Source organism: Patagioenas fasciata, chromosome 1 (genome assembly GCF_037038585.1).
Source record: "Patagioenas fasciata isolate bPatFas1 chromosome 1, bPatFas1.hap1, whole genome shotgun sequence".
Taxonomy (NCBI): Eukaryota; Metazoa; Chordata; class Aves; order Columbiformes; family Columbidae; genus Patagioenas; species Patagioenas fasciata.
This window is the reverse complement of record NC_092520.1, coordinates 68,667,933-68,691,926: the sequence shown is the minus strand read 5'-3', so window position 1 is coordinate 68,691,926 and position 23,994 is coordinate 68,667,933. Positions and strand designations below refer to the sequence as shown.

Below are 23,994 nucleotides of genomic sequence, written 5' to 3'. Positions count from 1 at the left end.
AAGCATGTGGTCAGAGAGCCATTCAGGTGTTAGGTGCCAGGGGGACTGGGGAGAAGGCCTGCTAAAGTATTATTTTAAGCAGCAAGAAAAATAGCTGCTGTTATTTAAGCCCTGGGACTGAAAAAGAAAGCAACTAGAAAAGACAGCTAGTTCTGATTTAATGCTGCTCAGTAAATGAAAGCTCAAGTCTGCTTCTCAAATATGAAGTAGAAGATCAATAATGGAATATCAAGACTGTCTTTTGTCTTTCTCTTTTCAAGTAATTTAAGTGGCTAAATTGCTTGGATTGAAAATCCCATTTTTATCTCATCTCATACACCATAAACTTTTGGTAAGAAGTCCTGTGGGAAGTGTTCTCTAGCCATTAGTGGTTGGACTTGTAGAGCTTCCCAGAGTTAAGGTGTATTGGGCCAAATAAAGTAGCATTTACTCAAGATCTGTTCTGATTCTACATATTCCTTCTAAAGCCCAAGGCACTTAAAAGTCATTACGAGCAGCAACAGTTAACTGAGCTTGTGCTCTGAACTTCACCTTAATGCTTTACATCTACTGAAGCTGAAGTACAATTTGGCTTTTATCTACAGCTACCCCTCTTCAAAAGTATGGTTGAAAAAACCTTTATATAGATTTTAGACTTTTGTTTGGAACTTAGTAGTACAGCTTATGACTAAGTACTATGCTCCATCAGAAAACTGATTACTGCTGGTTCAAGGCATTGCAATCTAATTTATGATTTACAGACTTACTATGAAAGAATTTAAGCCTTACTGAAAAAAAAAAGGTTGCTACTGTGATGCTACAGCAAAAGCTGGCTGTTCTGCCTCTTCATAGTATCTGCTTGAGTTATACAGACATACAGGACAAATCCAGGGACTGGGGATTCATGTAACTATAAACATCAATTACCAAGAAACAGTCTTACAATTTTGTTATAGGTACTTCTGTAATATATTAATTTCAGGGCATTGATGAAAACATTCAAACTTCATTACTGAATTTGCTGTGGGCTGACACATTCCTTGTTAGGGAGGAAGCTGAGCCCTGCTTTCCCAAGCTTGTATTGGGGTTACAGGGCAAAGCTGTGGTAGCAAAGAGGAGCCACACTGGAGCAGTTTTGGAAGAACTGCAGCCTCTGGGAGGGAGCATGTGGTGGGGCAGAGACCAAATGTTGAGGACTGACCACAACCTCCCTTCCCCACGACCCCTTCACCCCCCAAGGGAAGGGAGAGGTAGAGAGTCAGGAATCAAGTTGGGCCTAGGAAAAAGGGTACTTTGAGTTTTGTCCTTGTTTCACACTATCCAACTCTATTTTTAAATGACAATAAATTAATTTTAAAATTTGTCAAGTCTGTTTCACCTGTGAAGGTAACTGCTGTTTCTTACCCATGGTTTTTTCCATCTTACTTTGTTCCCCTATCCTGTTGAGGGGGGGGAAGTGAAAACAGCTGGGTGGGTATCTAACAGCCAACCATGGTTACCCCACCACACCCAGGTGTTGGTTACACAGAGAAAACTACACAACATGCAGAAAGCATCTCCCACATGGCTACCCCGCTTGAAGTTAAGCTTGTTTTGTGCTGCGCTAGTGTTGAGCAGCTCAGATCCATTTATGTAAGCACAGCCAAGAAAACAAAACCCTGAAGCTTTTCAGACATTGCTTTTTAAAAGGTCTGTATAATTTATTATGTAATTTAATGGCTACAAGCTCAAATTCCAACAACACATAACTTGACATTCTTACAGTTATACATACACAATGGAAAAGACATAGCCCAGTGCTTAATCCAAACAATGCAACCAAGTTAGTACAAGGTTACCGTAAAAGACAAATCAATTGGGACTAGTTGTTGACAGACTCCTAAGTTCAAATATTTCTCTGCTGTTCTGTTTGCAGTAGAAGTTACAGGCTTTAAAGTTTTGGACTTAAGCTTCAGACTGACAAAACAATGGAAACTCAAATGATTTTGCTCTTCTGAAATGAGGAGGATACACTCATTTAAAAATGAAGTATCATTACCATGTTTCCAATGGTGAAAAGTAGCTTCAGATCCAATAGTAGTGTGATGGACAATTTCCAGGCAAATGCATTCTTTACACAAACACATGCAATTATAGAGACATTCTACTTTTAAAAACTTTTTCAAATCAAGTTTTGCAATACAGCAGGATATCTGAGGAGAGATCCAGACCCATACTGAACAAAAAAGCCTTCGGCTTTGATTTGTGCATGTTTAATTTACAATTCCAATTCTCAAATCTTCACATATCACCTATGAGAGAAAAGAACATATCCAGTAAAGATCAGGCTCAAGGACAGGAGACATTAAAATTTTTACAGCTGTTTTTGTTAACACCCCACACTGCCACCACCTTCAATTTCAGGAATTATAATTCACCATGGCCCTATGTAAAGCTGCAGTCTCTTCAACTTAGGGGGAGAGTCTTGCTCTTTTCTACTCCACCCCCCCATCAATTGCACAGTGAGAATATTCAGTTCCAGAGCTTATCAAAACACAGCTTTGATAGATTTAATTTCTGCCACTTAAGATGAATTGGTTTATCACATACTTTTAAACTGAACATGAGGCAGAGCAAAGTGAATATAGCAGAAAAGGAAACCAGAAAGGACCACTCTCTTCTCCTAACAGCAAGCTGGTAAATCCATCCAAGCCCCTGTGGGAAGTCTCACCCAGCCAGGTGGCTGAAGGGAGACAGAGGAGAACAGATTCTTGACAAGTTGCCAACACAATCTGATTCACCTGGCAGCCAACACCAAGAACTCTATTCCCTCCAGGTTAACACACAGAGATATTGCCCACTGCCTCTACTAGATTTCAGTTGCACTTCTCTTCATAGAGCTTGAGAGTCAGTACGTTCTTATTAATCTCTGTATCTTCATCCAGCACAGAAACACTGCATTTCAATGCCAAGTGCTGAAAATCAAACCAATGAAAACTACACAAGCAACCTCTCAAGAAAAAAAAAGGGCAAAAAAAACCAAACCCCACACCACAACAACCCCCCATGGTCCACACACAAAAAAAGGCAAAAAATAAGCAACCAACCACCCACCTAACCATTGCTGCAACATCATCATTACTGGCTTGATTGGGGGTGCTGGAGGCTCTGTTGAACACAAGCTTCCAGTTTTACTTAACACTTGGGATGTTGTTGTGTAACAAAAACATATCTATTACACATTGTGGCAGTAACTGGAGAAGTATAGCACAAAATTCAGAATGCCATTCTTAACCTACTGGTGTATACTTCAAAGTACAGTTGGTATTGCTAACAGTAGCATGTTCAGACTTGCCTAGACAGGAAAAGCCTGCTTTTATGGGACAGCTAAATTATGAGCCCAACCTTGTTCTGCCTTATCTGTTGCCACTGTAATGTAAAACCAACACCTTTTGCTCCTGATCAAGCTCATTACAACCTACAAATGCAGATGCTGCCTCTGCCTCAGGCATCCCCTGCACCACAGGACAGAAGAGACAGGGTAACCATTGCTACACGCTCGATGGGGTCCTCTCTGCACAACTGCTACTGGCTAGTCTTAGAGAAAGCTTAGCAAGCCAAGCAGAAAATGAAGACAGCCACTCCTGAATCCAGAAGTGACAGGAAAAAAGTAAAGTCTTTGCATGTTTGACAGAGATGCTACAATGGTGTTTCTCTATGCAAGTTACACCCTGGTACAGGTCAGGAATTCCCAAAGTCTAACAGGCCAGCTTTGGCAGAAATTTATGCCAAATTTATTAAATCAGCATGGATTAAAAGCATTCTCATTGGAGTTAAATTATCCTAAAAACTCCTCTGGCATACCTCCAGAATCCAACTTTAATTACTGGCAACGGGTTACCCAACTACATTCCCTTACTTGGGCAGGGGTGGCAAAGGGAAGGAGTTACTGCTTTCTAATCAAAGTACCCTAGTACATGCAGAGAATCTCATCCAAACATTGCTTAGAGCCAACAAAGCAGGGGTAGTTAGTAAAAAAAAAAAAAAACAAACAAAAAAAGCCAAATATTCTAGTTAAATTGGTACTGCAGGTAATTGAATTATTAACATGCATTTAGATCTGAAATGTCTGGAGTTCAGTTTTTGCTTGCTATCAAGTCTACAAGCTGAACCAAGTTTAAACAGTTATTTACCATCACATTTCTTTTCCAATTTGGCATGTGTAGACTTATCTATGAACTAAAATTTCTGAACAATGGGTGGCCTCTAGTTTTAGCTTTAAACAACAGTCTATTTTGACATGTTCATAACGCCTTTTTTAAAAAAAATCACTTGAACTTCACAATTTTTCTCCCTAACAGTAACACCAGAATGAAGCCATACTGATGAACACAATACTAACAAGACTAATTCTACAACAATAACATCCCTTAGTCCTGCTAGAGATTTCCCCCAAGTGATTTATTCAGCATCGCCATTGGGGGGCTGTCCACCCTGCTTTAGCTTTGTATAACCATACCACACGAATGCCTCTAGTAAGAAACCCTCTGCCTGATTTCAGCAAAATCTGACAAAGGGACAGAGGTCTCCAATACAAATTCCTGCATGTTTTATGAAAAATGTGCAGCTAGGAAGAGAGGGAGATGATGGGGAGGGCAGAAGAAGCCCACAGCACATATGTCATCAGCTTCCACATTAGTCAGCACACAGCCTAAGCAAAAGAGGCAGACTAAATATGCTCCAAATGGTAGGGAAGGGAGTCACAAGGCACCTATCCTGCAAAAACATTCATAAGGGGGGAAAAAAAATAAAGTTCTGACCTTCATATAAGCTTTTGGTAAATGAAGTGCGAGAAACTAGAAATACCAGTTTGATCCAGCATTTTAGGTGCATTGCAGCAAAATCTGGGAACCTATATTTACCTATAGCTACCTACAGCTGTTTACTCAAAATTATGTATTAAATAATAACAGTATGTCATATATGCTTCACATTTCTAACCTTCTTTTGCTACTCTAAGCTCCACAGATTGTCTCTTTCCTGTACTTTTTATTCTACCACTCTTTTTGCTAATGCATGTCAGCTTTTTGACTGAGGTCAGACTAACGATTCGCTTCGGAGCATTTTTGTCATCGTGCTCCCAAGGAGAGCAAACTGCTTGCTGGAGGCACTGCAATTCGGCCTTTTATTGTCATCATTCCTCAGCAGCACAGCTAGCCTTACAAGACCCAACTATATTGAAGATGAACTATGTGCAAACCAATTCAACTGCAACAACGGCAACTACTGTTGTAAAAGGCTGAAGCCAAACAGGTTTAGTGCCAGCATTAGAAACATACTCCAAGAATCTTCATACTCAGATATCTCTCTAAAGCAGCAGTATCACATGTCAGATTTTACTAGCTCACTTTTCAATTTGCAGGTTCTTTAGCTTTTCTTCCAGCTTTCTGCCAGACCTCAGCTTTGATGCTTAAGAAAAGCTTTTGGTTTTACAGGTATTACATAAAAGCTGAAGTACTTACCACATTTCTCCTCTCCAACATGAATACTGCGCTGCAGGAATCAGCAAGACAATCCACAGACTGACAAGACTTCTCTTGGTAACGCCTTTTGGTTCCTCCTTGAGCTAGAATTTAAACCCTCTCAATATTTACGACATCAATGTTCAGTTTTGTGTTAAGGAAGAGGGAGAAGACTGAAGATTTTAATATTGAAGAGATAGTTTAAAAGGCAGTTCTGGAAACGTTGCTAAGCTTCTTTTGGAGACATAATGTCCCTCTACATTGTTTGGTTTAGTTGTGGGTTGTTTTTTTATTTGTTCAGTTTTGGAGACGGTTGCTCAGTCATGTTCCATTTTCATGTGCTTCTTGCAAGATAAAGGCATCACAAAAACTTGCACCTGCTGGTGACATCAGAACTACAACCTGACAATTTTCCAGTAAACCTAAAAGTTACACTTCTACAGGGAAGAGGCAGATTTTGTTTTTAAAGTAGGCATTAAAAGGAGTACTTTGAAGGAAATTTAGAGTGAAACATCTGCTCCGCAAAGTAGAAGTTCAGATTATATTTCCCCAGCTGAAACCTCTGTAATTTCTGGAACATTCATTCTAAAATTAAAAAAAGTTATTGCTTCTATTGAAGCTCAATGTAAGTTAGAAAAACAATTGCATATTTTCTTAAGAACATTCCAAATATACATTTTTAAAAACAAAATGCATTCTAAAACAAATGTCTAGTCAAAGACATTGTTTTAAGCAACCTGTAGTAACAGCTTTACAAAAGAAAACTGAGGAATGTAGCATATTATTTATAACATGACAATGCTAAAATCCTAAACAATCCACTTAACACTCTTAATAAGTAGTGTTTTAAATATACATATTTCTTTACAAAACAGTTTAGCAATTCTTATACCACTTACAGTATATAAATATTTGAATAAGAGGTCATAATGGGAGATGCCAGGGTTTACATTTACTCTCAGATGCTTCAGATTTCTTAAGTGTTTTACTATAAGGCACAATACTGCTAATCTAACAGAAAGGAATAAAAGCTAATGGCAAACCCAGTCAGAACTCCTAATGTGGAACATTCAAGAGAATAATTCCAACATCTCTATGCAAAGGAAGAAACAAAACCACACTTTGTAGATCCTAAGGAACAGTTTCAATTTGTACATAACAAGTCAGACAGGATGGGAGCAGTAGCAAGAAGGAATTCAGTAAATTCTTATAAATAGACTAATAAATATGTTTTAGCCTTAATTAGCCCTTTACCTCTGTTCTACTGAGTTTAAGACTGAAAGAGGTAACCATTGTGCATATATCTAAATAAGTCTACATGCTCAGCACGTGAGGACCACCCAGCACAACTTTTTACTGCCACATTCAGTATAAAAAGCTAACAAGGTGGAGAAACCCTCCTTTTCTCTCAGCATCCACTCTGAGTAGAACACTTTACAAGATCAAATTAGTATCTGTTACATGTACGGAATGTTGCAACTAGTAGCTTCTTCATCAGAAAGAAAAGGATATGCAACATATTCCTGAAGTTATTTGATTCTTCAAGGTTAGACTATGTCTTTTCTAAGAATATCCATCTCCAATTACAACAGATCAGAACTTTCAGAACATTTTAATAGTTGTAGTCTTGTAAGTGTTCTCCATGTGTACATACTGAACATAAATAGTGCATCCAAAATATTTACCTGTTAGACATTCTACATTGTTCTCACTGCCTAGTCTTCATCTTTGTTACAGCCCTCCGGAACACAACGACATTGTAACAATGCTTACAGAAAAAGGGTTATTGCATCTTTTTTTTAGGATGAGACATCCAGAGGAGATTTTATAAAATCCTCCTGTGTACAAAATTCTTAAGTTATTAGCCCTTTTGGAACACCAGCTAGAAAAGTTTGAAAGGTAAAATAATTTACGTTGTTATTTTTTCCATTAACTAGACAAAAGTCCATACTAATTAAATAAAAAATAATAGTTCTTCAACAGTCTATTGAAGTTCTCTTCCATGAAGCAGTTCAGTGGGAACTTCCATTAGATAGATGTTCTCCATGCCGGTTACCACTGACATCCACATCTAGAAGCCAGGAATTAGAAGAAAAATTGTTTGCTGATTTACCATTTCAATATATTTCATCTGTCACACTAATCTAAAATTTCATTTTCATATATACCCAAAGCTCTCAAGACTCTCTGGGCAGACAACCTTCCTAAGACACTCTTTACATCTATCTTTTCCCCCTCCTCTCTCAAGACCAGTTTTCTCCAGCTCAATAGCATTATCTCAAAATCTACCTGCTTGTGTTTTTCAACCATCAGTAGGCTCGGTCTGGTCCATGCTGCTATTCCAACACTACTAACTTCGCTCAGAGAATGGCTTCTTCTGACACGATGAACGGCATTAAGGATTTCCAAGTGATAAACTAAATTATTACTTACCAAGTAATGCTGTGGTTTCACCTGCGTCCTCTTTTAAGCTCGTACATTGCAATACAGATTCATTAGTGGAGGAAGCTGACAATTCGCTTACTTCATTCCTGTCATCATCTTGTAAAGCAATACTCAGGCTTCCAACTGAAACGCTGCCACTTATTGATTCAGGTATTGGAACTTCAAGTACATCTTCAGGGTCCCCCTTCAAAATTAAATATATTTAACTAACATTTCTTTCTTCTATTAGGCATCAACATTCCACCATGTTACCACTTTGTATCCTCACCTTACTTGAACACACACCTTTTTTGCCCATTATCTATGCATTCATGGGTACAGTGTCAAGCAGCATCCACTTTGAATGTTATTGTCTGACTGCAAAGAAACAAAGCCAAGCAAGAGAAAAGCCACTTTACTTTTTCAAAGCCACTCCAAAGCCAAGAGCAGCAACAGCAGGAGCCAAGCCAGCCAAAGTCTTCACTGAGCAAACCTATCAATCCTTTAAGAAGTTTGCAGAAACTGCTGGTTTCCATCATAGAGTTGGGCAAGCTTAGACTTTTCTGAGGTGAGCAAACATTTGACATTGGAACAAATTTCCCTCCTCCTAGAACTCCAGCCTAACATTTAAGTCTGTTCCAAAAATGCAAATATGCTAGCTTGTCACTTTGCAGGAACATCTGCAGCACAAAGGAATTTATTTCACCTACTGTATAGCATGAGCTATTTCTGATCCATTCTGAAAGTTAATTAGAAGTCCTACATGCACAATTCTCTTCCTGAAATTAAACAGACTACCTTCATTAAGCCATTGATATACTGACTTTATTTATATACAAGCAAGTATATCGCAGTCAAAGCAGCTATTCTGCGGGCTTCATAATGAGTATTTTTCCTCTCCTCAAACAATTAGCAAAGGCCCATCTTAAGATCTGAGAAATTCTAAGCTGATTCTTTCTTTAGCATCAGAGCAGCATATTTTAAAATGTACTGAATTCTAATAAGCTATAGAACTTCTACAATTGAACACAAGTTAAGAAGCAAGTGATGCTACATGTGGGGGTGGGGGGCATTAATGATTTTGGTTTCCAAACCTTAGGCAGTCAAACAAGCACTGAAACCACAAGATTCAACAATACTAAATCAGTCAGACATGCTGAACTGCAGGGGTTTTTGGTAAGACATAGCATAATGGAGAACTGGATCACTGAAGTCTGCTCTTAACAAAACAAAAGCCAGGTACTAAGACTTAGTACCACCCTTCTACTCCAAGCTTTTAAAATTTTGAAGCATCTGAAGCATTTGTCCTCCATAAAACTGAAGTGAGCCTTCAGCCTCATTGCAGAAGGTTAAGTAGATTTCTACAATAAGGCTGCACATTCCTGTCTGCAGTTAAGTCACTCAGTGAGCACACTGCTGAAAGAAGCTACCTCGCTCTTCACACTTTTTTCCCCTCACGTCAGTAAAAAATTCACACAATCGCTGTACAAACAAGATTGGACGACCTGGATCAGGCTGAAAACTAAGCTAGAAAAAAAATACTGAATGATTTCCCACAGTACTAACTTCAGTAGGACTTGAATGATTGATAAGCAACACACATTTTCCCTGTTCCATTAGAAAAAAGAACTGGGCTTCTGTATTTAATACAATCCCACTCAACCTCCTTTCCAACATTCATTTTGTCTAACAAGCACTCCTCCTGGTTAGGCTTGGTCTATCAGTATCCTCTGCAAAAGCACAAATGCAGGGAATAAAAGTGTTCTGAAGGTTCCAGTATTTCAGCTTTCAGACTGTATACAAAAGGATATATCCTTCTGCATAAAACACAAGTTACATCACCTTCAAGAATTGAAAGTGAGCAAAAAATAAGGTGCAAACATAATATTAAAGTAATAACTTTTTTACATAACAAAAAGATTGCAACTCTTGGGTAAAGTTCAACTTAAAACACAAAAGCGCCACAATTTGGTATATATATTACATAACAAGAGTATTGTCACCTTTGACTAAAGAAAAAAAGTAATTCATGAAAGTCTTCCATTGATCTGCTAAGTCTCTGCAAGAAAATAAGAGAAAAGCTAGTCAAACCGCAAACCTAGTCTATGAAAGGAAGGTCCCAGAAACTAAGGAATGCCCTTCTTTGCTGAAGATCTCTGTAGATCAGTAGAAGAAAAGAGAGGTACATTCACACCTATGGCATTTTAGTGGAAGTCAAGACTATTTATCAACAGTGACTGAGTAACCTACTGCACGTGTCTTCATCTCTCTTTTCTGGTGCTGCCAGAAAGAAATGAAAGCACATCATTTTCTCTACTTAACCCATTTCTGGTGAATGTCTTCAGCATGGTTCTAAGTACTGGCTCATTTACAAGGCTAAAACTGCGGCAATATGTGGAAGTTCACAAACCTTCAAGATAGAAAAACTGTAATTTCTTCTTTGGAATCGCAGTTCTCAACAAGATCAAATATATGCCCTGAATCTACTGAATTATGTTTTTGCAGCTTGGGCAAATTGCCTCACCTCTGCTTCAACTTCCTTACTATCATTAGCTGGAGACAGAAAAAATTGTTTAGCATAAAAGAGTACACAAAGGATTCATAAGCTACTCAAACTGTTTAAGCTCTTACCCATAAAATCCCTTGGTATTTCTGGTTCTGAATTACTCCTGCATCTTTTCCCAGCTTCTTCAGTCTCATGAAATATAATAGCAACCATTCTCATTCTGAATAGTTACATGAAGTCTTGCCTCCTGCACTATACTTCTACCTTGAAGATTAAAGTAAGTGTGCAACATACCCAGTATCCCAAGGCTTTGATAACATCTAGTTTACACATTGGACAAGTTCGGTGGTCCAAAAGCCAAGGGTCAATGCATGTTCTATGGAAGACGTGCCTAAAAAAAGAAATGCTCTTTAGAACATATCATGAAAGCCACACACTATTCCTTCAAATGATGTGCAAGTTACTACATTAAAAAATAAACCCATTCCTTTACAACCTTGTATTTAAATACTGCTTAGTTTACCAGGACATAGTTCTAGAAGCATCTTCTTTTATGCTAGTTTTCTGAAATAAGATATGTTATTAACACAAGAACACCACAGAGCCACCAGTTCAACCTTCATACTAAGAAAGCTCTACTTTACTCCTATGCTTCTCCCAATTGCTCCTTTTTCCTGCATAGATATCGCAGAATAGTTTGGTTTGGAAGGGACTCTCAAAGGCCACCTAGTCCAACCCCTGCAATGAGCAGGGACATCTGCAACTAGATCACGATGTTCAGAGCCCCATCCAGCCTGGCCTGGAATGTCTCCAGGGATGGGGCATCTGCCACTTCCCTGGGAACCTGAGTCAGTGTTTCATTACTCTCATCATAAAAAATTCTTTGCTCACGTCTGGCCTGAATCTCCCCCTCTTCTAGTTTAAAACCATTACCCTACATCCTATTGCAACAGGCCCTGCTAAAAAGTCTGTCCTCATCTTTTTTTATAGGCCACTTTTAAGCACTGAAAGGCCACAATAAGGTCTCCCCAGAGCCTTCTCTTCTCCAGGCTGAAGAACTCCAACTCTCTCAGCCTGTCCTCACAGCAGAGCTGTTCCAGCCCTCTGATAACTTTTGTGGCCTCCTCTGGACCCTCTCCAACAGGTCCATGTCTTTCAATGGTCTCCCAGTGCCCTCCAACATGTGACAGGCCATACATATGTATGGCACAGCTTCAGCTCTGCCACCAGAGCTGCAGAAGAGCTTTCAGAAAGCTCGTCACCTACTTTTTAGTGACAACATGCTAGAGAGGAAGGAACAATTATGGCAACTTACTTGCATGGCAGAATTCTGACAGTGTCCTTCAGTTTATAGTTCTCAATGCACACAGCACAGTTTTCCACATCAACATCTAAACCCTAAAGATGACATGTTTAAATGCATTACATCCATATGTCATTACAGAACAAGCTTTCTGTAACAGCTTCACAGAATGCAAAATGTATAAAATGGTTTAGCAAATAAAAACATCTCCCTCATTTGAAGGTTCCATCAAGAGGTGATTTGATCATGTGACACCAAATAGAAAATCCAGGTTTGCCTGCTTTTAATAATTAAAATAGCTATTCATGGTACCTTAAGTAATTTGTTAAGTCTCAGACATTGGCACTGCTCACGGGAGCACAGTAAAATTTCCATTTAAACTAACTATAAATTAAATTTTAAAAGAGGTCATCTCAGTTGAAAGTGCACAATCTAATTCTTAACTGATGGTCCCAAAGACTTCAAGTGCTTACGTACAATGAGATTCTTGGGGCTGCATATTGCAAACCTCTTTTCCCCCACTGTTTTTTTCAGTTTTCCTGCCCCATGCTAGCAGATAGACCTTGATAGCCACAAAAGAACTGAAGTATGCAATTTAGGATGGTTTGTAAGATTTCTCTCCAAGCTCATACCAGAGAAGCAGTCAAACACAGTATTCCCCCACCTCAATTTGTTTCTTTCTAAGGGTTAAATATCAGGTCTTACTGTCTTCTTGAAGCCATGCTTACTTACAGTTGCGGTGCAAATATGATGGGTATTTCCAAAAAGAAATAATTCAGTGTTAATTCGGTTGCATAAAACAAGTATTAGAAGGAGGACAGTGGGCCAACTTCTTCTCTTTCATCCACCACAAAGTAAATATTTTGTGTTTACTGTTTACTAAAGCACTTCCATTTCATTACTAAAAATGCTCAAATGAATTAGTACTGCAAGCAAACTTTCAAGTTCAAGGCAAGTTTTCCCCTCCTTTGCATGCTATCAATTTACATAATTAATGCCTTAAATTCTCAAATCAAATTAAGACTTTTAATATAAGCAAAGTTAAAACAAGTATTTATTCTATAACAAATATTTTTTATTCTGCATAGGAGGCAAAGTCCAAGCATACCATATGCAGCACGTACTCAAATGAGTGTCCATTTTACAATAATCCCATAAGCTTCTCAGGAAAGATCTACATGACAGCAAATACACTTTTAAAATATTGACCTATTTTTAGTTAAATACCTCAACCCCAAATGAAGCGATAATAAAAGACTGTACGGTGTCACAATAAAATAAATACGCTCTTTTAGTCGTAATGCTGAAAGGAAACATTTAAACACAAAATGCTCATTTCCGGAATAGACGGGACTGTATTTCCAGATAAATTTACATTAGTTCATGAAAGTACCTCTGCATCATCAAGTTTGCTGATAGTAAGCTGATTCAAATCAAATTACAAGACATTTTACCAAACAGAAAACCACTATTTTAATATAAGTATTTTAATCTAGTCTCATTCTATTTTGCTTAACTAATATAGCACTCACAGTTAGAACCAGCATACTACATAACTCAAATTCCCCCATTTTATTTATTAATTTTAGTCAAGGGTATACTGACAGGAAGGAACTACCTGCTACCAAAGGTTTGATGAACACAAACTTAAAAGCAGTTAACAGCTTCCTTGTGGTTCGCACCACAGGTTTCATCACAACCTTTTTACATCCATTTCTTCCTATGCTGATGTTAGGCTTTGCTACTGCATTACATAAGTTTTGGTTCAATTCCATCTTTCTTGATCTCTGATCTCACCATTCTATGAACAACCCTCTGTTCACAGCTTGATATAGATTACTTTTTGATGGAATTTAGGACATAATTAGAAGTAAAAAATACTATTATAAAATGCTACTTAAACATGCTGAATGCACAAGAGAGGCAAGTTCAAAGCCAGGGTTTTTCTTCATTTAAAAACCAATTTACTAAATGAAGGACATATTCTCTGTAGCATGTGACTGAAGTTGAGCAGCTTTCTGTTGAACCACAGCTTTTAAAGTTCTTACTCAGAAGTGTCCCTTCTCTTTTTTTTTTTAATTCATGAATTAAAAAAACCTAATCCTTGTTTTTCATCTCTGAGCAAATTGGTCCTTACATAAAAACTAACCAAAAAGACAAATAAGGGTGGGGGAAAATGTTTACATAGTAGCAGAAGTCTAGTCAAACTAATTTAGCATCTAGATCAGAACTGCCTGAAACTGACAAAAATAATGTCTTTTTAGAACCTTGGCTTTTCCTACTTCATTTATTCTAATACAGCTATGAGTTTAGGCCATATTCTGACAAAGCTAACTTTCTGAAAGCTGTTTTAATTTTTGAAAATATTTTAACACATAGAAATATACTTCTAAAAAATTTATGCTTCAAGTAAGTCTATACAGCCCCTTAATGTATTGTATGTAAAAAGATGGAACAAGTGTTTCATTTTTCAAAGCTTTTTAGATTTCTAAGGCCTTCTGATCAATAAAAAGATGGATGTTCCTTTAAGAAAAAAGACATTACATCAGCTGAAAGAACTGTGTAATCAATAGGCCTTAGGAAGTATTTTGCAATCCACTTGTTGATGTTTTCAAGTGCTGATAAGATATTAGTGTTCCCTCATCTTGACAGTATCAGCTCTGTAGTCCACTGCAACATTCTATATAACTAGATACTATTTGCAAAATGGCCTTACATAAGTAGTTCAAATTTGACTCTTCAATTTTAAACTTGGCCTTCTATAAAATGGGCTTAAGACTGTAAGAGTCACACAGCAATTACACTGTGAGAATTTCAGTTTAAATTCTCTAAAGACATGACAACAGTCTGAAAATCATACAGCAACAACCGGAGCCACTGAATTACCTTTTCTCCATGTTTCACAGTATGCAGCTGAAGCTGGCTGATCGCTTTCTCAGTTTCTTTCCTATGTCCCTTGAGTAAAGATGTTAAAAATTAGTACACAAGTCAGTTTTAAGAGTTACATTTCAAAGCTTTTAAATACTTTCCATAGGGATTACTAAATCTTCTGAACTCATTTTAAGATTTCTCTCTAATTTGTTTACAAAATACTTCCAGCCAGCAGATGTTGAAGACAGCAAGTTTTGCATTCTCAGGGCACAGCAGCCAACCTTCTCTAGAAGCGCACAGCTCTTACAATGGACATCCACAGCCTTCTATCCTGATTGCCTGCACTAAGGGTCTTCCCCCAGCAGAAAATTGAAACTGCTGCAGGCTGGACAGGCAATCAGAGCTGAAACAACAGCTGTAGAACCAGACCTTCTAGTCAGGCAAGCCCGGAAGCAAGCACAGGGTAAGGTCTGCACAAGCTTGAGCAAAGGTGGAATCCTGCCGGGCAGCCCACAGCTGGGCCAAAAGGCTGCTCGGAGCTATTAGTGCTCCCCTCAGTTCAGCACTGCCTCCCACATTACACAAAGCTTTACACTGAAAAGACACATTATGCAAAGGAGACAACAAAAAAAGGCTTAACGGACATGAGAAACCATACTGGACTTCTATACAGTAACGGTCCTAACTATGCTTAGAGGGGAAGCAAGAAGATAAAAGCAGGACTGTATTCCAAGACAACATACTAGCTATTCCTAGAAACTGAGAAACCAAACCCTCCCAATTAACAGATGAACATCTGTCTAGCAGCAGCCCTCACTGATGAAATACCATAAAGGAATTTTAAAAAGAGTAATGGCAGCTTTTCTCTCTAAGGATGATTACTATTGCTTGCATCGTTTTACAGATGTGCTGTACTGAAAATTGGGATTTTTTTTTTTTGTATGCTGTAAAAAGAATGAGTCTGAAAGTTCCCTCAGAAACAGACACAACCAGCAACAGCAGTCTCTTCCACCTTCTGTATCAGCTCAGGGTTTTCTGCACAATCCTGTCTTATGTTCAGTAGCAAATAGGTCTTCCTAAGATTTACTGCTAAACTGATGTTTAGAATAAACCTTAAGAAAACCATCTTCATCTTCACTTAGCAGCTATGCAGCAAGTTACTTTAAAGCATGGCATCCTTAACTCCCTAGTTTTAATTATACTGGAGTCAGTACACCAAGCAAAATAATACTGGGTTAGAGAAGTGGGTTTTTTGTTTCCAAAATTATTTTGAAGACTTCTAATGGTGTATCTTGACCAAGACATTAACAATTTAAAATTTTGCATGATTTTATAAGTTTGTTTTCAGTGGCTGTTTTAAAAACAGGAGGACTGAAGAAAGTGGTATAATCTTCTAATGCTACACAACTTCATTTAAGAAGCATTTAAATGACAAGCCCAATGGCAAAATACATTAAGAGCTTGTGGTGCATATTTCTGAGACATCACATTCAACCTAAAAAAAAAAAAGGCAAACACACTTTTAAACTACTTCTAAAGTATCTGAACTTCCCTTAGTGTGAACTACCCTGAAACCAATGTAACTGAAAGAAGGAACTTTCTTCAAAGAACTGTTTCAACACAAAACCACACCCCTTTTTCTACAAATATTTCTCAAAATTTTTGTTTTCTTGAAAGTGTTCTCAGAATGTAAGTGCTTAGGCTTAAAACATAGTAAAAAAGTCCCTAGGGTACCACCATTTCAAATAGACCACAAGTTTAACCAATACAGAAGTCCCATGTCTTATCCTCAGTTACTGAAAATAAAAATTAAGTATTTTTCCAAAAGAGCCCTGCAAGCCCCTCTCAGAACTCAGATTCCTGACGGCAAAAAAGATTCCCTTCCCTCTTCCTCCTCAGCTAGAATCTACATGTTCAAACAGAATCCAGAGGAAGTCCACATGATAAGCAGTCAATTGAAAGATTTTGTGGTGGTGTTCTGAACAGAGGACAAACAAACAACAAAAAACCCAGCAAAACACCTGCTTGCCAAGAAAAACAAGTGCAACTTTATTTTTCACTGTTAGTAGAAAACAGTGGTAGAGCTGTTGATGACCATGGAAGGAACTTAACCTGTTCGCAAGAGCTGAAAAGCACAGGGAAATGCCATTCCAAGATACTTTAGAAACTCAGATGGTCTAGGCCTGCAACAACTCCATCGAAGTTGCTCTCTCAAGTACAGGGGTTTGAACCAGATGGCCTCCAGAAGTCACTTCCAACCTAAATTACTCTATGATGAAGTACTTTCCTCAGGGGGAAGTACTGCAATTCGGCACTCTACAGTGGATTGCCCAGGATTACAAGAGTGGTTTTCATAAAGCTTTAGAACCAAAAATTCTAGCCTTAACTACTTATGAGTCTTATTAAGGAAAAAAAAAAAAAAGTCTGGTTAGGGAAGTTAGTACTTTCAGGATTAAAATTACAGAAGAATGACAATCATTTTTAACGTCAAAAGGAAGTTAAGTTAGGTGACAAATCACACAAGAAGCTCCCTTTACTTGGTTGTTGACAAGTGGCTAAATATATTTCCCACAACCTAATACAGGTATTTAATAATTATAACTAGCCAAACTTGCAATGCCAATTAGCACACTGCTTATTAGCCTCACTAACCATTGCTGAGTAGCATTCACAGATAGTAAAGTAGCAAGAAAACACAGATCTTCAAGAATAAACAAGCAAAGTTAGGCCACTGAGGAGACAGTAAACACTCTGAAGCATCATCTTCTCCAATTACCTGGTTTCCAAACTGTGACCCCGTGTACAGGAAACGTTGTATATAGTAAAATATGAGCCAAGCGAGTGATATAATCATCACGGTGATGAAGGCGATGGCTACAAACACAACCGACTGACCGCTAATATATTCCTGCACGTGTCGCGTGCCAACAACAATAGTCATTTTTACGGGAATCCCTCTTCGTACTGGCTCCAATATCTCTATTCCTTTTGGATAGCCAACCATTATCACCACTGTATTTCCTGTTCCTGTTGGAGAGGGAAAAAAAAAAGTCATCACAGTAAGAATTTAGACCTTCTGGCTTGATGGTAATTTGGGCCTCTTCTGTTAAGATCAATGAGCAAAGTTGTAGGAAAACCTCTGAGGTTTTTTCAGGCATAGCAGATTTGATATAAAGTTTACCAGTAAACAACCATTTATTTACTTTATGAAACCCTCAAACACAAGATAAGCTTCAACAGATGCACCTCTACTGTTTAAGGTCCTATACACCTCATTCCACAGCAAAGTGGGATGTGGATGCCAAGCAAAACAAACAGGCAAGTTACACACATCTCATCATGAAGTTGTTGAAGTTCTAACATGCTACTCAGGAACAGCTGGTCTTTTATGTGTCAGTGTTGGAACTTCAGCTGCAGATGGTGACAGTATGTGAACACCATGAAGAGAGAGACATTTAGTCAAGTTCAGTCTGAATCCATAGCACAATTACACTGGATACATGAACAAAAAGAGGAAAAAGGATTCAAATATTTATATTTAATTACATTAAACATTGAAATACTGAAAAATTCTTAAAACACTGAATATTCAAAATGGAATGAGACTTTACGACAAGGACTTATCAAGAAATACTTTGGGATTCTTTTGGAAGCACAGAACCAAAGGATTTTCCTGTTATATTTGAACTCAAAAGCACTCAATCCTTATGAAAAAACACCTAATTACAAAAAAACAAGCCCAAACCTTTAAGCACCATACTGCCACCAAAATGGTAAGATACTGTCAAGACCAACTAACAAAAACCAAAGATCCTGTTACTGCAGTTTTAGTCAATTGTCTGGAAGCATCTCCGCTATTTTCTCAGAAACATCTAACCTAGCTCTTACTTCTTGTGTACCAACACTGCTATATACCCTTGGTAAGTCATGGTTTATAGCTTACCTTGCACTCCTACCTCTGAGAAAAAGTGAAGCTAACCTTGATGCAGAAAGAAAGCAGAGGAAGAAGAAAGAGTGGGGTTTTCCTAGCTGGAAAGCTGAAGCTGTAATGTCACAGCTACCTTTTTAGATTGACAAGATGACCTACGTAGAACAAAACCTCCCAATGAAGACTTAAAGCCTTTCCTCCCCCTGGCTATGTTAGATTCACTACTGAGGAGCTATGTCAAAAGAAACAGTTGCCCAATTTATAACATTACATCAAGGGGGGTTTTCAAAACTCAGAGCAGCATTCCAGACTCACCCACCTTCTCTGCCTACTTAAGACAAAGCCTTATTTGCCTGAAATATTTAAAACAAACTCCTTTAGTTGAGATTGTTCTGGCTGTGACACCTCATCAACCTGGCCACTCTGCCAAGGGGAATGTGCAAAAGTTTCACTTCTGTAGACAGCAGCTTCTCTCTGTGGATGAAACACTTAAGGTTCCAGTTATTTGTGGAATAACTATCCTGTTTCAATGCCAGTTATCCTTTTTCAGCTTCATATTCTGCAAGTATCCCACTTCTGGTCACCTACCATAAGAATATAAGAACCATTATACCCATCTGCCAGATCCAGCCCCAAAAAGAGAGATTTTCCAAATGGGGCTACAATTCTGGAGGTGTTGAGGATGGTGCAGAGAGACAAAGATGCCGCTACCAGGGAAAGGCCCAACTTGTACCTCCCCTCAGGCACCCCAGCAGCACCCACCCGGCTCTCAGCAGGTGGGTCCATTAGAAGATAGAAAGCAGCAAAGCTGAAGACAAACAGGAAAAATCCACAAGCAACTAAGCTCCACTAATTAGTTCTACTCACCAACAATGTGCTGATCTACGTGATACCACAAGTCCAAGCATACTAAGAATTGTTTACTTAATATTATTCTCCTCTCTGAACCAGCATGAAAGCATTACTGGAGAGACTCATGAATCTTGTAGAGAAGAGTGTGAAGCACTCCTGGCTTTCTGACCCTGTACAACCCCACAGGGAGTTAACAAGAACAGACCATATGAAGGCAGAAATTTATCTCGCATTGCTCAGAGCTGTTATCCACATACCTACATCAGGAGGTTAGGCCCTATGTCCTTAATCAACTTGAAGAGTTACAAATAACAGGAGGGGAGCCTAAGGACGACTGATGAATGCTACAAGACTGCTAGAAAGATGTGGTTCCATTCAGGCTTAGAGAAGAAAAGTTTTCAAGACTAGAGGCAGTATGGACCTTTCAATCAATAAAGATTTCCTCTTCAGTCCCAAAATCTTGAGTCCATTTAATCCTGCTATGTAGTTCTCAGCATGATTTCTAACAAAGAAGTATTTAAAAAGCCCACAACAACCAGGAATGCCTTTCTCTGTTTTGTCACTAACACATCCAACTATCAGCCAGTTACTTCCTTGAAATGGAAGTCAGGATCCTATTGTGCAATGGCTGCTAGACACTGGGACACCACATTTTAGAACTAACACAAGTATGCCATACATTTTAAATATGTGCCCATTAAAAGCATTTTAACAGTTTTAAAGGCTTGGTGATGAACCTGTCATTAAAAGTCCATCCAACTAAACACGATGGCCTTGAAGGTCACGAGACAGAAGGAAGGGAAGAAAAAAAATAATTGCAATCCACTATTACAAAAGGAACAAGAGCGGTCTCAGAAGCAGTTGCCGCGAGCAGCCTATAAGACTAAGGGCTTTAACTCATTCCTCACTAATTTTAGACTTCTGTTCTGAAACACATTATTCAAAGACTGAAATGCTGTTGTGTCATTCCATCAGCTTCTTCACAACTCGGAGACCTCAAATCACATTTATAAATTCCCCTGTGTGTTAAGCACAATTGTACTTTACTCCACAGTCTTCAAGGTATCAAACTTACATTCTGATCAGGATCACCAAATCCTGGCTTGAGAGAGGATTCAGAGATGGCTGGATGCCCAGTATGAAGTATAAGAGGAAAAACATTGAACCAGAAGACCCTTTTTCCTTTTCCCTGCAATGTACCTCTGCCTCCCCCTAATTTCTCAACCAGCACTGACCTTCTAACTCTCCTTAGTCTTCTCTCCACAATACTCAACACCTTGCCACTCCAGATTCCTCTCCAACCCACTCCCAGCTGATATTTACCTACAATATTTATTTTGGTTTTGAAAAGCAATTTGAAGCCTCTGTATAATATTAAGTTCCAAACCACCAACAAAAATTAACAGAGTAAGGATTGTCTGCAAAGTCTATATTCCTGTTCATACTATTCAGATTCAATAACTGAGTTGTTCGGGTAAAATCAGTATCTTCCACTGGAAAAAACCTCCTCAGCCACATGTGAAGTTGTTTCACTATTACATCCCTTGAGGAGGGAAGTCATCCAGCATATTGAACAACCTAATTCAGGCAGATAGTAAATACTCAAAAAACATGACACACATCAGTAAAGCCACATTTGAAGAACCTTCTTTTGGTTTGCTACTCACTGCACTCATGAAGCCCACAAGGTATTCATGAAAAATAACTGAACTGCAGAGTATTTGGAATATTCAACCTTTATCAAATGTTTTGACACCAGCTACAGCAAATCCCTTCTCTCCCTTATCAAGCATTTCTTTTTATACTCAAGTTGTATTACATCTAAAACCTTTAAAAAAACCCATCTCCACCAATAGCACACACATATCACACGCACCAGAAAGTTCAAAGGCCAGGTTTTTCAGAAGAAAGAAAAGATGAAACTTTGAAATCATTAGAGTTACCCATTGAGCACCCTCATGTAATTCAGGCTGCACCTCTCTCAACCGTAACCATTGTTCCATCTCATCATTTACAATACCACTAACAGCAGCTCCATTAAGTGGACATTCTTATGCATATAACTCGACTCCTTAGCTACAGCACTGAAGATTTCCCTGAGTACTTACAGCACTAACAGTAATTCTTCCCTATATTCACAAAGGGCACTGAAAACTATGAACATTTACATGTTTGAAAGTTTCAATCACGAAACAAAGATTTGTTTCTCCAGGAGACCTAGTGATTCTATTGTGATACATTCTTATATTCCTCCCCCATCCAAAGCATCCTGAAATCCAACTTGCATTTGTGAAGTCAGCAGAAATAAGGAAATATGTATTCCTCTATATACACTATACTAAGTCACACTCTTTACATCAGCAGAGCTTTTATCAGCCAACATTCTGTCAGCTTAAGAAGAAGAAAATAATTACAACCAGCAGTCAGGAAGCACTTGTCTTCATACCACTGATAAATGTAACTATACCAGCAAGTCCAAACCTGAGCATAAGCCCAAAATGGTCTTCCACAGCACAGATATGATAGCAGAAAAGCAAAAAAGTTTGATAAAATAAGCAAGAAGAGAAAAGGAGGAAGAGATTCCACAAAAGAGCAAATAAGAGCATATGAGAGGCTACGACAGAGCACGGAGCAAAACATGAGAAAATTCCCACAGGGAGGAAAAAAAATTTAGTACTGACTGGACAATACACAGCGCCAGACCCCAAACGAACAGGAGAGCTGTCAAAGAGGAAGGAATTACTACCCAACAAAGTACCTTAATTGCCACATGGGATCAAAATCAAAGGTGCATCTTCCCTAGAGTCCCACCTCCACTTTCACATTAGATTAAGAACACAAGAGATAGGTCAGACTGATCTACCTGAGCAAGCAGCAGGGTAAAAGAACAGTAATCATGCTTCCAACATCCAAGTAGGTGCCACTTGGTATTCCAAGAAGAGATCTGTTTTCCAGCCAATATATCAAATGTGCTATGAAGCAACAGGCTCCCTGAGATTTTAAGATCACCATATTAAAGAAAGTGAGTTTGTTTTCTTTAGAAATGCATTATGGTTCTGCTTTAACCAAGTCCTCAGTCTTCCTCACAACCAAGAATAACAGCCTGGGCATTAACAAACTCATTGCACCAGGACCATGTGAAACACACATTTGCAGCACTTTCTATGTAGTTTGCTTTGTCTTTGTATCCTCCTCCAAAGACCTTCCAGTTCCACAGAAGTCTACAAATGCAAGCAGATTTTACAGCAGAGTTCTGAGGTTACCCCCTGCCAGTATGATTTAAGCATTTAATGTTGTCATACTCATAAAAATCCAGCAAGACTCTGCTGTCATAGCCCAAGAACTGACTGCAGCGTAAGAAAACCTGGATCCTTAACTCGGCAACAGGCACAGACCCCGTCCATAGGTTACAGCTCACCAGCATGCTCAGACAAGCCAAGTCAACCTCCTTCTCTAGGCATCAGCTTTCCTACCACATTAGCGAGCATTTAAGAATTAGCTGATGCCTATACCCATCCCTTACAGACCTGCACAGGAGAGGATGAGGAAGTGATTACAATAAAGCCTTCACCAAAAGCTACCTTCAAATACCTACAGCTATGCCTTCAAAGGCATCAGAAAGCATTTTCAGGATACCTGGCATGTTCCCTCAACGCCTGCGGAAAGCAGCCTACCTGTCACCACTGTAACCATCCTGTCAGGGGCTGCCATACAAAAAGGTGGCTCTAAACCAAACCATGTCCCCCCCAGCGCCTCTGGCCGCAGCCTGTGACACAGTTGCCCGCCCCGATGGCTTCACCGACTCTTCTCCCGGACACCTGGGCTACAACTTGGAAGCCAAAGGCTGGGCTCGGGGTTACTCCAGGGCGGTTTTAACGGAAGCGCGGGTGGGGGTAGGGGGGAAACCCCGGCTCTTTGTACCATTTTCACAGGTATTTCTGCCCACACTCCCCCGCACGACGCAGAGCCGCACTCCTGCGCCCTCGGAGCTGATCGGCGTTAGACAAAGCCGCCTCCCAAAACCAGGCCCCGTCCCCGCTCACCCAGGTGGAACATGGAGACGGTGCTGTTGCCGAAGCGGGCCTCGTTGTAGATGACCACGGCGGCCGCCCGCTTCCGCGCCGCGTTGGTGACCTTGTCCTTGAAGGTGCAGCCTCCGCGGGCCACCAAGGCGATCCATGGCGGGGGATCACCCTCGGGGAGCCCGCGGCCGTCGGGCGGCAGCGGCACGTCGTAGTCGGTGTCGGCGGCGCAGCCCTCCATGTGGCGAGGCGACGCGCCGCGGGGGATGCCCACCAGGCCCTGGGCGCTCTCCTTGGGCGAGTTGTCCCCGTAGCGGCCGCTCTCCGTGCTGCCCTGCACCGTGCGGTTGCTGAGCGGCTCCACGTAGACCGTGCTCACCCACGCCGTGTACCACTCCAGGGCCCGTGCGCCCTGACACACCGGCGTCCCCAGCGCCACCAGCGCCGCCGCCACCAGCGCCAGCCGGGCGCGACGCACCATGGCCCGGCCGCCACCGCGACGCGGCCCACCGGCAGCAAGAGGAGCGGGGACGAGGCCGCTCCGCCGTCTACCGCGCCTCGCTCTGCACCGCGGCCGCCCTGCGCCGCGCAGGTTAACCCCACAAGCC

The 23,994-nt window shown here is 39.8% G+C and overlaps 1 protein-coding gene and 1 non-coding gene across 3 annotated transcripts in view; both read right to left on the bottom strand.

Moving 5' to 3' along the window:
* Positions 1-23,994, bottom strand: part of RNF149 (ring finger protein 149) — a 25,177-nt gene extending 1,183 nt beyond the window's left edge. The window contains exons 1-8 of one of the 2 annotated variants that reach the window (XR_011738951.1): positions 23,408-23,994; positions 17,361-17,611; positions 14,600-14,668; positions 11,726-11,808; positions 10,705-10,801; positions 7,914-8,109; positions 5,481-7,551; positions 2,018-2,270 (exon numbers count right to left, since the gene is read on the bottom strand). Coding sequence is in view for 1 of the 2 variants with exons in the window: in XM_065829504.2 (XP_065685576.2) it covers positions 7,493-7,551; positions 7,914-8,109; positions 10,705-10,801; positions 11,726-11,808; positions 14,600-14,668; positions 17,361-17,611; positions 23,408-23,867 (1,215 nt within the window). In the remaining variant the exon portion in view is untranslated. Of the gene's footprint in view, positions 1-2,017; positions 2,271-5,480; positions 7,552-7,913; positions 8,110-10,704; positions 10,802-11,725; positions 11,809-14,599; positions 14,669-17,360; positions 17,612-23,407 lie in introns of those variants that run through there. The other variant, XM_065829504.2, reaches the window with a different exon arrangement.
* On the bottom strand, positions 5,049-5,164 carry LOC136097419 (small nucleolar RNA SNORD89). The gene has a single exon (XR_010650808.1). It is a non-coding gene; the product is annotated as a small nucleolar RNA SNORD89 (small nucleolar RNA).